We start from the raw sequence: 15,406 nt of genomic DNA, 5'->3' as shown, positions 1-15,406 counted from the left end.
GCGCAACAGTAGCAATACACCCCGTCAGAACAACACTGCGGATAGTCTCCGTGGCAGCAGACGGCTCGCGAACAGGGCGACGAGCACGTATAGCATCCTAGGCAGCGTGGTTAAGTAGATGCCTTCTGTGGGACTGTCGGAGTGAAAAGGGAAGGACATACGGTTATCGTCGGCTCCGAGAACACTCTGGTCCATATTTAGTGCATGCACGGCGGGGTCTTTTCGAGCCGATGTCGCTCTCGCTGCGTTTGTTAGTCACCTCTCCTTTTTCTTTTGTCGTTATTGAATTCAGAATATGGGATCCATACAGGTAGTTTTGCGATGATCTTGCATGAAGCCCGATATGAACGGGAGGGACAGGACTATCAAGTAAACCGGTTTCATGATGGATGTGGTAATCTGTATGTTTCTTGGATAGCTAGCTCAGTCCCAAAATCTGGGTTGAGAGACCTATCTACCTAGTTATATGGCCCTCGGTGTTTGGGTAGGGCTATCCAGTCATCTGCGGTTGTCATCCGCGTTACGAGGTCAGATGGTGCGGCGCACAGCAGATGATCGGGATCGTCGTCCAGGTTTGCATATCCCGGAGGGTTTGGGTGGAGGGGATCCTAGTCCTGAAGATTATTATAAGGTGAACATTTAACGAGGGATAATGGTTTAGGGCGACCGGGGACCGTGGTATATTCTCTTAACGGGTTCTGGGAGCTTGGGATACGGGTCAGGGTGTTGGTATATCTACCTAACAAACCACCAGCGATGTGTACTATCTTCGGACATGATTGACATGCCTCTACGACGTTAAGACCTGAGTGCCTCTATTGAAACAAAAACAGATAAATAATACACAGCACATTTTATTTTTCTTCGGATTCCAGAGAAGTGGTCTACCTCCTCGGACAACGTTTATGAAACTGACATAAATCCCTCGGTACCTACCTGATGTATAGCTGTCTGTTACTATGATCGACAACACTTATAGTGATTACTCCCCTCTCACTACACTTTATCAGCTTACAATATCTAGCCTAGTTACGACAAGGATAAAGCAAATACGGAAACCTATTTCATGTAAAATCGCTAGGTTGATTAGCTGGGAGGGTCTCGAACATAAGTATATACCGGAAAGTAGTGCAAAAGAACCGGGGGTTATTAATCCCATGGTCCTTTGGCTTATCACTTTCTTCATCTTATATATCGTTTATGCTGAGCAGCTAAAGCGCCTTTACCCATGGTGTCTCGAGTACTTCGTAGATCTTCGCAGCACCTAGATATATGTAACTGAATTATTTTCACGTCGAGCTTTCAAGCTGACTTATTATTCTGATCAACTGTTTATCATATTCTGTGTTTTAATTTTTGCGTCAAAGAATGAAGCCCCAAAGTCGATGCAAACCCGCTAAACAGAGAAACACGTGGGGGAGCTCTCGCCCCGACGCGTGTTGCTTCTCTCAATCCTCACCTTCTCGCGTTGGTAAGATGTTTCGAAAACTGTGGCCCCTCTCCAGCAATTCCTCTGAATCAACGGCTTTTCAGGTTATTTCAGACTTGCATCTTGAGATCAACCAACAGTATTCCTCCCTCGAGATCCCCGCGCGCGCCAAATACCTCATCCTCGCCGGTGACGTCGGGCGTTTGACGGACTACCATGCGTACCGAGACTTCATCCGAGAGCTGACCATCCGGTTTGAGTTGGTCTTTCTGATTCTCGGTAATCATGAATTCTACAACAGCACTTTTGCAGCGGGGTTGGAAAAATCCAAGCAACTCGAACGCGACTCCGGGATGAACGGTCGGCTTGTGCTCCTTCATCGGAAACGATACGATATCTCGGGAACTCGTCTCTCGATTCTAGGATATACATTATGGTCCGCAGTACCAGATCACACAAAGGATATCGTGCAGGCAAAGTTCAAGGACTTTCAGATGATTGAAGGATGAACGGTGGAAGACCATAATGCACAGCACAAATCCGATCACGCTTGGCTAATAGAAGAGGTGGAGGCTAAACAACGGCAGAATGAAAGGGCAGCGTCAAACGAGAGACGAACCGTCCTGGTCGTAACCCACCACGCTCCGTTGACGCGAGGAACGTCGAATCCCCAGCATGAAGGCAGTGCGTAGAGTTGTGCCTTTGGGACGGATATTCTCCCCGCACTGTCGGCTGGGGCCGATACGTGGGTGTTTGGGCATACACATTATTCCACGGAATTCCAACACGACAGGACCAGGGTCGTCAGCAATCAGCGGGGTTATGTGCTGCCTGGGATCCGTGATCCTTCCAAGGCATCCTTCGACGTGCAGCGAGTGATGCAGCTGTGACTGTCTGCAGCGACGGAACGCATTCCGCCGCCGGATCCTTCCGACCTTCCGAGTGCTTCTCGTCGCCTGGACTCTCCTAATCGGGAAAAAGTATCGCCCACGTCCGCCTACATAAAGTTGGTCCTGCTCTCGCTCTCCCTTGCGGCGGAGAAAACCCCCATTCCACCTACCCTCAACCATGGCTCCCCATCCGCTCGCTATTCTCTCAGAGGAGGAGACCAACATCGCCCGCGATGTGGTCGTTGCCTCTCACCCCGATAGTGTCATCGATTTCCGTGAGATCTACCTCTTAGAGCCCCCCAAGGCTCAGCTGCGCGACTTCCTGGCGTTGGAACATGCCGGACGGTTGAGTCCGACCACGCCTCATCCCCCTCGTATGGCCCTGTGTCAGTACGATGTCATCGGCTCCGATCGAATTCCTTTGTACCAGGAGTCCGCCGTGGATGTAGGATCGCGTAAGCGGGTCAAGCATCAGGTTATTGGAAAACAGCATCATGCAGCTCTGACAGTGTATGTTAACTGGACCCTTTCGAGCCTAGTATGGCTTGCTAATATCGTCACAGGAGCGAATTTGATGTGCTTGTCGACCGTTGCTTTGCCTCCCCTCTGTTCAAGCAAGCTCTTGCTGAATTCGATCTCCCCGAAGGCTTCGAAGTAGTGATCGAACCGTGGCCATACGGTGGACTGGACCAAGTCGAGGAAAACCGCCGATACTTCCAGGGTCTCTGCTTTGCGCGCGACAAAACCAAGAACAATGCCGATGCCAACTTCTACTCCTACCCACTACCTCTCATTCCCGTCATGGATGCTCACACCCAACAAATTATTCGAGTTGATCGTCCTGCCACTGGAGGTAAAGGAGAGGGCCTACGTGACCAAACCTTTAAGCGCGACATTATCGGCCATTGCAAGGGCTCAGACTACGTCCCGGAGTTGCTGCCTGAGGGCACGCGCAAGGATCTGAAACCATTGAACCTGGTGCAGCCGGAGGGGCCGTCCTTCCGCATTACCAACGAGTCTCTGGTCGAATGGCAGAAGTGGCGTTTCCGCGTTGCATTTAACCCTCGCGAGGGAGCTACTATTCATGATGTTTGGTACGATGGACGCAGCATCATGTATCGACTGGCGATTAGCGAAATGGTGAGAGTGTCCCGCGCGCTTCGTTGCATCGCTCACTAACAGCCTCAGACTGTTCCCTATGCCGACCCTCGTCCTCCATTCCACCGCAAGCAGGCATTCGATTTCGGTGACGGCGGTGGCGGAAACATGGCCAACAACCTGTCCATTGGCTGCGATTGCCTGGGCGTGATTAAATACTTCGACGCAGTACTTACCGAGCCAAATGGCTCCGCTAAGAAGCTGCCCAATGCCATCTGCCTGCACGAACAGGACGGTGGCATTGGCTGGAAACACTCCAACTGGCGCACTGGACGAGCGGTGGTGACCCGCAACCGGGAGCTGGTGGTGCAGTTCATCATCACCTTGGCAAACTACGAATACATCTTTGCCTACAAGTTTGATCAGGCGGGTGGCATTACTGTTGAGTCCCGCGCTACGGGCATCCTCAACGTGGTCAACATCGACGCCGGCAAGACCAGTGATTACGGCAACGTCGTCAGCGGAGGTGTCCTGGCTCAAAACCACCAGCATATCTTCTGCGTTCGCATGGACCCTGCCGTCGACGGGTCGGACAACTCGGTTGTCGTTGAAGAATCGCACCCGGTGCCCATGAACGAGGTTACCAACCCTAACGGCAACTTCTACCAGGTGACGAATCAGACCATCGAGCGGGCTGGCTGGCTAGACGCTGCCCCGGATCTGAACCGAACGGTCAAAATCATCAACCCTCACCGCACGAACCCGATCAGCGGGAAGCCTGTTGCATACAAATTCATCCCCTTGGCGACCCAGAAGTTGCTGGCTGACCCCAACTCGGTCCAAGCGAAGCGCGCACAATTCGCACAGCACCATGTCTGGGTGACGAAATACCGCGATGGTGAGCTTTATGCTGGCGGGCGGTATACTTTGCAGAGTCAACAGGAGGTCGACGGGGTTGCTGACGCGGTGCGACGTGGGGACACTGTCGCCGACACGGACGTTGTGGTATGGAGCTGCTTTGGAATTACGCATAATCCTCGAGTTGAGGACTGGCCGGTGATGTAAGACTTCTTCCAGTGGATCTTCAATCCCCGTATACTGACATCTTTTAGGCCCGTCGAAACATTCCAGCTGATGATCCGACCATCCGACTTCTTCACGGCCAACCCAGCGCTGGACGTTCCCTCGGATAAGAACGGTAGCTCGGTTGTCGTGGGCGGAGATTGCTGCCGGCCGGCACATATCTAGGAGTGGCCTGGAATCAGGATATGGCCTCCCGGCTATGAATTACGATCATATGTACATTGTTTTGATTTTGGGCATGATGTAAATGCATAGAGGTAGACTCGATGATTATCTGTCGAGATAAGATAGCAAATGATAAGATACCTAAGGGATGATAAGATAAGCGTCGGTCGAATTCCGCATTCCGCCTCGGAGGCTCGGAACGCAGGATTTGCTTCCTCAACTCTCTCATTTTCACGCTCTGCCTGCTCAGATTGCTCGGAACGCAGACCAGCCAGAACCTAATCAACTCCCCTGACTATTCCTCCCCTTTCCGAAGAGGTTGCGCAATAGCCTGTCCGGCATGGACACACTGTCTCCCAAACGAAGTGGCGATGGTACCCCGGAACCGCCTCGGAGTAAGAAACGGGCTAAATACACCCAAGTAGCATGGTGGGTTCTTTTGCTCGTTTGATCATGGGGCTGTGCCATACTAATCCGAGTGTAGTAATGAATGCAAGCGCCGGAAACTCAAGTGTAGCGGCGACGCGGTTTGTACGCGCTGTGCGCGCGATGACGTGGAGTGCATTTATACGGGCAATGCTCACGCGGCGAACCATGTTGCCTATCCGGTAGAGGAGAAAAATGACGGGTATGTCGTCTCGTCGAGTCTAATTTATCTACTTGGTAGCTTATGCTTGTGTATCAGTTTGAGTACTCTGTTCCGCTCTGTCGATTCTCAAATCCAGTCTCTGCACCGGGAAATGCGCGCCATGGCGGCGCGAGTGCGGCACATTGAATCGTCCTCTGCCGCTGGGAGTACTGCCCCCAGCGCCATTCCGACATCCGGGTCAACTGTTTCCTCGTCCTCAAATAATGCGGGTTTACAGCGCATTATGAATCGGCCTCAATCGCCTTCTTACGTGGGGCCGACAAGCGCGGAGTTTGGACTCACAGCCCGTCAGAAATCCGTGGACGATAGTGATGGCGATGAGCTGGCATCTACGGCTGCGGCGAGCCCTGCTCCGCCGTCTGATACGGAGGCCATGTCGGCTGATTCGTTGGGGTGTTTGGGCCTGACGGAGGCCTTGCGCCTGGTCACGGTGTATGAGAATACGGTTGGCTTGATGTATCCGTGCGTCGATCTTGATAGCGTGCGCGTTTATGTCGCCGAGTACTATCGAACCGAGGGACGCCCCGGGCCGACCTCTCCGGTGACGATGGATCAGGACTGGTTCTTTGCGCGCGATGTCGAGGTGCTGAAAGTCATTCTGGCGACGGCGTTGTTGGCAGAGTCGCATGGACGCAGCGAGAGAGCGGCGTTCCTGGCTGACAGTGTGGAGGATCGGTTTGCGACTCGAGTGAAGATTGCAGAGGTCGATATGAAGGAATTATTGATTTTGACGTTACTGGTTGGTGGATTGCAACGGATAAAGCTCAACGAGTATAGCCGTGCTGACACTTGATCTAGTCTATCTTTCACTCGTATCGCGATGACGAGGTCATCTCCTGGCGTCTCATTGGCATGGCTGTTCGGGGCTCTATGCAACTTGGTCTACATTGTCAAGAGACTTGGTTGCAAACCGGGGGTGTATTCCCCGGCGAGCTGCAATGGACGTGGGCGAGTCGGCTATTCTGGTGTATCTACGTGCTGGACCGCAAATGGTCGTTCGGCACCGGTTTACCGTTTGCCATTCAGGACTCGGACATGGATACTAACCTGCCGGAACCAGGGACTTCGACTCCCTATCTCACTTGCATGATCACCTACGCTCGACTGAGCACTAAGATCTGGGGTTTGGTGGTTGGCTGGCGCAGTCGTCCTCGCTCTGCGACCTCGGATTACTGCTCCTATCTCGACTTCCAAGTCCAGCAATGGATTCAGTCCATCCCCCGAGAGTTGCGTTTCGATCCATCGCAGCGCATATCAGATACCGATCCGCAGGCGGATAATATGATGATGCTTCAAGTCTTGCTGGCGCTGCAGGCCAATCAGCTGCGTATCCTCGTCTACCGACAAAATCTTCTCACGAACGAGAGTATCGAAACGAACGTCTCTGGTGCTACCACTGCTGTTGAGACAGCCAAAAGTTCAATTCATATGCTCGATTTATTTTCTCGCGTCTCGGACATCTACTTCCAGCGCCCGGAGCCGTTTAACTATTTCCTGATCTCTGCGTTGGCCGCGCTTTTCCTAGCCGTTTTGCATTCTCCCTCGAGATTCAGCCAGGTCTGTCGGCCCGAATTCTACGCCGCGGTCGATATGGTGAGGAAGTCGTCGACGAGAGCACGCACCTCACGACGCCTGCAGAAAATTATTCGCAGCCTAAAAGTGATCCGGTTGAATCTGCCGGGACAGTCGGCGCGAAGAACCCAGAATCATGCCAATCGACGAGAGTCTCACATAAGTCAGAGGAATGTTGACTCTACGCCCCTGACGATGGTGTCGCCGTTTGACACTCCTACTTCCCAGCCCCAACACCGCCAACCTCCAGCGTCTAGGACATCCACTCCGCAGTTCCCTTCTATGTGGTCTTTTTCGCTTCAGCCGACAGCCCCGGATCACTCGACTCGACAGGATACTACCTGCGAGGACTTGACTAGCTTCTTCGAAATGGCAGGTGGACTATACTTCGATCCTAGAGCTGGAGGACACGAGGATCTGGTCGCCGAGACAGGCGGCGAAGGACTCGACGCGTTTCATGCGGAGGATGAAGCCTTGACGAGGGTCATGGCTGGATTACTTTGAACGAACATATCATTAAAATATCAGCCTATACCAAACTATACCTCTTTGTCCATACTGAATTGACGGAATATCTGCATGAATTGAAGCCTAACTAATACCTTTCAAAATTATTTACTAGAATCAGAACGAAACAAGGTTAAAGAAATTACACAACAGGCCATCCGCTGGAGAAGTCGATCTTGTTCCAGCCGAACAACTTCTGCCCATCTCCGTAGCCAATGGTGGTGTCCACGTAGTGGTAGTAGAGAACAGGGCCGTTCTTGGAGTCGGTGAAGACGCCCCTAGATGAACATGTTAGACAAAGCTCTTGGAAGAATTGGAGTAAGGAAGGCAAACGTACTGTCCGCCAGGTCCGTACACATTTCCGTGGCTTTCCAGAACCACGGTTCCGCCGCCGTTGGTGCATGCTTTACCGGTTTTATCGACCTGTTATACCAATTAGATGTGTTTCATGTAGAGCAGCACACCAAGTGAGGCATGCGCTGAGCGAAGAAGAGGGGAAAACTCACAAAGTTGCCCGTTGCACTGCTCGAGCGACACACCTTGATCTTATACTCCGCACCCGCGGCCGGCCGGCTGGTGTCATATCCACAGCACTTTCCAGTGGAGAAGAACAGGTAGTAGTAGTTGCCGTTCTTGTACAGATATGCCGCCTCGACTTCGTGGCTGCCGGCCGGGTCGTACGCGATGTTGTACGACGAGGAGGACACCTTCGTTGCGGCAGAGTTGAACGGTGCCTGGTATAGGTCGCCCCAGAAGGAGCCGAAGTTCATGTAGTAGGTGCCACCGTCGTTGAAGAGGTTGGCGTCGATGGCGTTGTAGTTCTTGGACGAGTCTGAGCGGACTCCGGTGGAGCCGTGGTCGGTCCAGGTTCCTGCGTCCATGGACGAGGAGGTTGCGAGACCGATGGCGGAGTTCTGGGACCCGAAGGTCGAGACGGAGTAGTAGAGGTTGTAGGAGCTGCCGACCTTTTGGATGTCGGGGGCCTGTTGACGAGAGAGAAGTCAGGGTTGGGTTGGGTCTAGTGGCTGGGATAGGGGGAAGTGTAGGAGACATACCCAGAGGTCATTCTTTCCATCAAGGTCAATGGAAGAACCATCAGGGAGCACAGAGCCCAGCGCCGTCCAGGGTCCCTCAATCGACGAGGCAGAGGCATACGAGATCTTGTTTCCGGTAGAAAAACGGAAGTATTTCCCGTCTGACTCTCGTTGGATCAAGCCCGGGTCATGGATATTGCAGGCCCCGGAACAGGCCCCGGGGTTGGCATAGCCATGGACCAGAGCAGAGAGCAGAAAAACGGAGAGAAATGACAAAGAAGAGAACATGGTAAGAAAGGAAGATGAGACAGATCTGGTTTCAACCGGGAAATCTTTTTTTTCTGTCAATCGTCCCCTCGGTCTACTTATACATGTCATTCGGTCCGCACCTCGGAGGGACGTGCCTCAGCCTTGAAAATGCCATTTGTGGAATAAGCTACCCCTGTCCGGCAGTTTATGGTGGCTGACGAATGGAGATTTGGCATTCCTGGGTTTTGGACCTGGCGTTTCCGGTGGAGATACTTTCTCTTGTGGAACTAGCATATGATTTATGCGAGGTTACATAGCCTTGATAGGTTGGGACTAACCGCGCGCTCGGCGGTTTGAATAGTGGAGGGGATTATAGCGCTGTGAAAATAAGACTGGAGTCTAAACGAGTTACGAGAGGGGATAATATGTCTCATCAGGTGGAGGAAGGGCCACTCTGGTGCAATTGAGAGCAGGTCTGAGGGGTGCTGCTGTCAGATTTCATGGTGCCTGCTATCACATCTGTCTACACTTTACACTGCACCGAAGAGGGCTCTTTGGCTATGATGGGTCTTTTCTCCCTTTTGGTGTGCCGTGAAGCAGCTCCTGTGACAGGTTATTGTGGGTATGTTTCTCTCTTTGACAGGAGTTGCCGCTGTTTCAAGTGTTCCGACAAGCCACTTGGCCATGACTCGTTTCTACTGGCCTCAAAAGACAAAGAATGTTTTCGACAAGGGAAAAGAGAATTCCTATACGAAGCCATAGTCATATGAGGGGAAATTGCAGAAACGGAGCACCGTCCGAGCCCCGAAGATAAAAATGCAGGTGCTCTTCTGATCAGCGCCATAATGTGGCCTAAGTCGCCGGGACTCCACTTGGGATCAGCGATGATTCGCGAGAACACCGTTGATCACATCTTATCCCATGACGACATTTCTACGGAGTACACGGGATGAGTTCTCTCTCGAAAGTATCCCCCTACAAATACTCCAAGGCATGGGTATTAAATGAGGCTGGGACAAGGGTGATATTAGCTTGGTGTGGCTGACACAGGTCCCTGTCAGCCAGATCCGACACGGAGAAAAAAAAAAGGAGATGGGGTGAGATAATTCCAGAGTCTTAGCGGTGCGCTGGGCGCGCCAGAAGGTCTGCCTGGCTGGTGGATCGTTGGCGGAAACCAAAGAGTGAAACCGCTGCTAATAGCGCGGTGACAGAGTTGGCTAGTGTGTGTTTCACCCATTTCTTAAAATAGGTGGCTATCGTCGGAGTGTGTGTGCCCTAAGGCCTTTTCTGAAAGCCTGTCCAAGAGGCAAAGGGCATCGCTCACATTCTCATCGTCGAGGTGCATCTTCCATGGCCTCATCCACGGCACTGAATACGGCAATATCCCGGCTGCAGAGCGACTGCCAATGTTCGTCCCCACATCCACAACTCACTCGAAATGCGGAGAAATTGCGGGGGTTCCCTGATTTTAGGCATCGACATGTGGTCCACTTGAACTCTTCACAGTCGGTTAATACCCTGTCCCTGCAATTTTAACCGACTTGGTCTTGGTGCCTCTCCTCCACGGGCTTGGCTCGTACGATATCCCTCATTTTCCCCCACAGGGACAAGCATCGTGGCGGCTCAGCTTCACGATGGACTTTTCCACCAATTGCGGTTGACGATCGACGTCATCTTCAGGGACAGAACTCGAGTATATGTACAGCCTCATGTCTCCCTGGCGAATAGGATGTTATCACATGAACGGGTGTGTGCGCAATCACCGAAAACATGTTTTCTTTGCGAGCCTTGTGGCAGTTCTTCCTATCGGCCTTGCTGGTGCAGTCTGCATTGGCCGACACCTTCACAAATCCCTTAAAGAATCCCAATGGCAGTGATCCGTTCATTGTCTACGTCGACGGCTATTACTACCTAATCACGACCACGTGGACCGATCTTCAACTTACTCGCTCTCCGACTCTGGAGGGCTTGAAGGCAGGTGAGAACAAGGTTGTGTGGAAGGACGACAATCCGAACCGCTGCTGCAGTGTGTGGGCACCGGAGATTCATCAGATCGACGGAACGTGAGTACCTGATCCCGTCCATGTCGAGTGCCGTAGTGGTCCTAACCTATGCAGATGGTATCTATACTACACGGCCGGAAGCTCCGACACCCTCGACAACCAGCGCGCGCACGTCCTGAAGGGTATGAAAAGTACTCCCCAAACTAATGTTTATTGACTTGCTAATACATTAAAAAGGTGGCTCCAATCCCTGGGACGCATACGATTACCTCGGTCAGCTCACTACCGAATGGGGCATTGACGGAACCGTCCTCGTCGTCGACTCGCAGAACTACTTTATTTGGTCCTGCATGGAAGACGGCATCCAGTCTAACTGCATCGCCACTCTTGACACTCCCTCGACGATCGGCGAGAAGCACATTCTCTCGCAGCCGCTCGAGGACTGGGAACGAGTCGAAGCCCCAGTCAACGAGGGTGCCGCTCCCCTGTACCATGACGGAAAGATCTGGGTCGCCTACTCGGCCTCCTATTGCTGGACCGCCAACTACTCGCTCGCTCTCCTGACGTACGATGGTGCTGGCGATCCGCTGGACAGCGACTCGTGGACCAAGTCGGCTGGTCCGTTGTTCACGTCTGCCAATGGAAACTACGGAACCGGACACAATGGGTAAGTCCTTCTACTCTCTGATCTTCTGTTTGTATATGGACGTGTGTATCGGATACTGACATGTCGGAAAGATTCTTCACCAGCCCTGACGGCTCTGAGATATGGAATGTATTCCATGCCACTTCGGCTAGCGAGGGTGCTTGCGATAGCAATCGCTACACTATGGCCTTGAAGGTGGAGTGGAACGAAGATGGAACGCCGAGTTTGGGAGAGGCCCCAGAGCTGTCAGATGTTCTGGAGGGCCCTTCGGGGGAATAGATTTACATCTTCGTGAAGTGTTCTGACTAGGCAAGAATAGAATCCCTAGGTTACGGTGGAGATGAAGAGCCAAAGTGGTCTATATCAATGGACTATGGTCATATAGAATGGTATTTCATATATAGATGATGAGGAAGAGTAGAGTACGGAATATAAATGTATACATGGACATGCAGAACTAGTACTGTAAGAGTAGCTAGGCGTCGTAACTATCAATTTCAACCCCAACTAGATTCATGTCCCGATATTTCTATCGAGAGATATGATGCAATAACCTGTCACGATGTCACGGATTATCGCACCAGGGCCCTGTTTTATTCGATGTTTTGCGACCACACCCGGGTTTTTACAGACAATTAAAGTCATTCATATAGCTCAAGGCCAACTCTTCCAAGCCTCATACGAATTCAGCTCATTCCATACACTCACCCGACTGTGTACCCTAAAAAACCCCAAGTAAACCAATTTTGGATCAAAATGCCCAATCTAACGCAATTTACCTGCCCCCGGCTGAGAAAGGGAGTTGCCTTGAATGACATAGCAGCTACCTATTGGGAGATGGCGAGACGGATAAAACAACGAAAATGGGGGACCGGATTTGTTGAACTGAGATACTACATCGTAACTCTCCGGTTTCTCCTCTCGCAATACTCAAATCGTAGGTCTATGGTCTCTAGATATCGTCGTAAACTCGGTGGTGGAGGCAGGAAGATTATATATATACAGTTCGGAGCTGTCCGGAATAGGCAAAAATACACTACAAGCCCTAATAATTGACCATATAAATAACCGGATCTCCTCTCATTGCATCAAATAGTCAATCGGATCATGACCGATTGTTAACTATGTATGAAATTCAAGATGCAGTCCTCCGGAGTAAATTCTAGTGCCTCCAATGCATTCTGACCGACCACGATCCCCACCGCAGGCCGATCTCACGAATGAGAGAGACGAGAGTGACTCGAGACGAGGCCAAAAGCGAGAGAAAACCCCCCACCGACTTAGTGGCTCCACCGACAACCTCGACGCGATCCCCCGACCGTCCGAACGCTTCTAATTTTCCATCTTTTTTTTTTGGATGTCACCTCGACTCGGTAATTCGCGAAGGGATGCGCCATGCCCGATGTTACAGCAGCGCCATCACGTGGCATCCGTAAGCCTAGGAAATCGCGTGGGCGAGGATTGCGCGCCACAACTGGCTGGTCAGTCTGAGAATCCTTAGGGACATTAATTGCCTGCATGCCCCTGATTGCCCTAGCTAACGCGGTCGTAGTTTGATCTGCAAACGGCGGCATGTGAAATGCGACGAGGCAAGTCGACTCCTCGCGCTGAAACAGTACCCGCCAGGAGTGGCAATCAAATATTAATATGTGATCTCTTCAGGTTCATCCCCAGTGTGGCCCTTGTGCCAAAGGTCAACGCGCCTGCGTCTACGGTGACACAGACTCAGGGGTTGGAAGCAATCTTTCGATCGATGCTGCTGCCGCAACGCCGTCAACGCCTCGAGAGGACCCCCCAAGGACCACACCGCAGCTTCAGGTCCATGAGCCCCTACAGATCCTGGTGGATGCCTGCCAGCAGGAACGGCCTGTGTCGCATGAACGTCCCCTCGGTCGCTCGTCGCTTGCGCCCGATTCAACAGCTCCCAATCACGAAAATGTTCCCTCGCCGGCCACCGAGTCAACGGTCTCCAACCGCACGGGTGCCCCGAGAAGCTGGTTCGAATTGTTGGCAACCGATGCTGTCAATGCAGATGAGAACTTTTATCTTTCACCCCAATTGCGGACCCCGTCGACCCCAGCGCTCTCCTCGTCGCCGTTGTTCCCGGACCTTAATCCCGGCTTTAATCCTCGCACACTCCGGCAACGTGAGAGCTTCAAGGCGGCTTCGTTCGGAACCGATCCGGAGATTCAAAGGAGCTTGATGCCAACACAACCCGGTGATGTACCGAACATGGTGGCAGATGATCCTTCGTGCTGGACGACGCCATCTCCGATACAATTATCACCCAAAGAGTACCGGATATTCAACCACTTTGTCAAAACCCTCAGCTCGTGGCTCGACTTCTTCGACCCAACTCTACAGTTCTCCACGGTTGTTCCACACCTCGCACTGCGAAATACCGGCTTACTGAAGGCGCTTCTGGCCCTCTCCGCCCGGCATCTCTCACTGTGGAATGCCAACTACCCTTCCAGTATGCCGCGAGACACTGGCTCGTCGACCAGCGACGTCAAGGAGGCCTGGAACCTTTCTGAAATTGACCGCAATCTAGCAGTCCAGTATTACTACGAAACCCTTACCTATTTAAACAAGGCCATGAAGTACTCCAGCTACGCGTCGAGCCCCGAGCTCATCTCTACTGCCCTGCTCATCAGCACGTATGAAATGGTAGACGGCTCCAACCGAGACTGGGAGCGACATTTAAAAGGAGTCTTCTGGATCCAACGATACCAGAACAACAACGGCGAGTGCGGCGGTATTCGACAAGCAGTCTGGTGGGCCTGGTTGCGACAGGACGCCTGGGTGGCCATGCGAGAACGCCGTCGTGTCTTCACCTTCTGGAAGCCAAAAAAGCATTTTTCGATATTAACGCCTGCGGAGATGGCTTGTCACTCGCATTACCTTCTCGCGCAATCAATCAATTACGCGTCGAAGGAAGAGTCCGAGTCGAAGGATCTGCAACAACGGCTGGAGCGAGGCAGCGAGTTGCTCTGCATGCTGCAGGAATGGCTCGATTATCTCCCCAATGAATTCCGACCGCTGCCGACCGCACCTAGTGACAAGCTCTTTCCTCCTATTTGGGTGCACCCCCCATCATATGGGGCCGCACTGCAATTGCATAGTTTGGCGCGTATTCTTGTCCTGCTGCATCGCCCGTCGGTAGGGGGGCTACACGATTATCGTGCGGGTCAGCGCCTTTTGACGGCCTCAGTCAGTACGATCTGCGGCATCGCGCAGACGGTAGATGAAGATAATAATGCGGCCTGTCTGGTGTCGCTTAATTCTTTATACGGAGGTGAGTTCCTTTCCACTCGGAATAATAGGCGTTCTCACTAACCTACGATCTAGCTGGAATGTGCGTCCACACGCCTCACGAGCGAACAATTTTGCTCGACCTGATGGACATGTTCCAGCAGAGGGTCCGGTGGCCTAGCAATTCCCTTCGGCGAGATCTGGAGCTGGACTTTCAGAAGGACGACCTGCCGGGGCCTATTGATAACAGATAATGGCTCCACGGTCGTAGCGCGTGTAAATAGCTGCTCAGATACTGTATACGGATACCCATTTGCTTTAGAAATTGTCACATCAGCGAATCTCGTTTATAGGTGACATTGTGTCTCACACTTCAGCACGTTACTACTAGGTCACAATCCACTTGGGTCTATGAGCGATCCCTGTGATTAAGAATAGACTAAGGGAAAGTAGCCCCATGAGCCTAAATGTGCGTCCCTGACACTTTAGCCCATTCATAGTGCACGCCCCCATGGCCTGTTGGTCTGTTACCCACTAGATCGGCACCTCCGAGTTGATCGATGTCCGACTGCCTCGACTCGAGGCACTTTCACTCGGGAACGTGATCGGATGGTTATTTCGATGCGGGGACAGACTGCACGAATGCGAATTGTTTATCGGGTTGATGTCACCATGTTTTCTCGGTCTTGTTAGTTGTGACAACTGTCGTCAAGTACAAGAAGCCTGCGTTGTCCGCAATCCAGGTTTTGCTGTCCGGTCTATCATCTTACATCCATTTCTCCTATCTCATGCCAAGTCTGATTTTTATTCCTCTTATCTCCAATTGAGC

At 52.1% G+C, this 15,406-nt stretch overlaps 6 protein-coding genes across 6 annotated transcripts; 5 read left to right on the top strand and 1 right to left on the bottom strand.

The window, feature by feature from the left end:
- Positions 1-1,476: 1,476 nt before the first annotated feature.
- Positions 1,477-1,938, top strand: KD926_011004 (putative calcineurin-like phosphoesterase; the record flags this gene model as incomplete). The annotated part of the gene is made up of 1 exon (XM_053095979.1): positions 1,477-1,938. The coding sequence occupies one exon, from the start codon at positions 1,477-1,479 to the stop codon at positions 1,936-1,938; it is 462 nt and encodes a 153-aa protein (XP_052959812.1).
- Positions 1,939-2,497: 559 nt separating this feature from the next.
- Positions 2,498-4,665, top strand: KD926_011003 (putative copper amine oxidase; the record flags this gene model as incomplete). Its single annotated transcript, XM_053095978.1, has 4 exons — positions 2,498-2,829; positions 2,883-3,459; positions 3,508-4,478; positions 4,530-4,665. 4 exons carry the CDS (start codon positions 2,498-2,500, stop codon positions 4,663-4,665), a joined length of 2,016 nt encoding a protein of 671 aa, XP_052959811.1.
- A 340-nt stretch (positions 4,666-5,005) lies between these two features.
- Positions 5,006-7,390, top strand: KD926_011002 (transcription factor domain-containing protein; the record flags this gene model as incomplete). Its single annotated transcript, XM_053095976.1, has 4 exons — positions 5,006-5,094; positions 5,150-5,293; positions 5,351-6,053; positions 6,113-7,390. 4 exons carry the CDS (start codon positions 5,006-5,008, stop codon positions 7,388-7,390), a joined length of 2,214 nt encoding a protein of 737 aa, XP_052959810.1.
- Positions 7,391-7,535: 145 nt separating this feature from the next.
- Positions 7,536-8,715, bottom strand: KD926_011001 (arabinan endo-1,5-alpha-L-arabinosidase; the record flags this gene model as incomplete). Its single annotated transcript, XM_053095975.1, has 4 exons — positions 7,536-7,671; positions 7,731-7,816; positions 7,900-8,376; positions 8,449-8,715. 4 exons carry the CDS (start codon positions 8,713-8,715, stop codon positions 7,536-7,538), a joined length of 966 nt encoding a protein of 321 aa, XP_052959809.1.
- Positions 8,716-10,446: 1,731 nt separating this feature from the next.
- KD926_011000 (glycoside hydrolase family 43 protein) lies at positions 10,447-11,604 on the top strand (the record flags this gene model as incomplete). Its single annotated transcript, XM_053095974.1, has 4 exons — positions 10,447-10,739; positions 10,794-10,861; positions 10,917-11,346; positions 11,418-11,604. 4 exons carry the CDS (start codon positions 10,447-10,449, stop codon positions 11,602-11,604), a joined length of 978 nt encoding a protein of 325 aa, XP_052959808.1.
- An 895-nt stretch (positions 11,605-12,499) lies between these two features.
- KD926_010999 (Zn(II)2Cys6 transcription factor) lies at positions 12,500-14,831 on the top strand (the record flags this gene model as incomplete). Its single annotated transcript, XM_053095973.1, has 4 exons — positions 12,500-12,645; positions 12,878-12,918; positions 13,019-14,620; positions 14,674-14,831. The coding sequence occupies 4 exons, from the start codon at positions 12,500-12,502 to the stop codon at positions 14,829-14,831; spliced, it is 1,947 nt and encodes a 648-aa protein (XP_052959807.1).
- Between the last annotated feature and the right edge of the window lie 575 nt (positions 14,832-15,406).

The sequence above is a fragment of the Aspergillus affinis genome (assembly GCF_023601865.1).
Source record: "Aspergillus affinis strain CMG 70 chromosome Unknown NODE_8_length_531634_cov_87_933514, whole genome shotgun sequence".
Lineage (NCBI taxonomy): Eukaryota > Fungi > Ascomycota > Eurotiomycetes > Eurotiales > Aspergillaceae > Aspergillus > Aspergillus affinis.
This window is presented reverse-complemented; position numbering and strand designations above follow the sequence as displayed.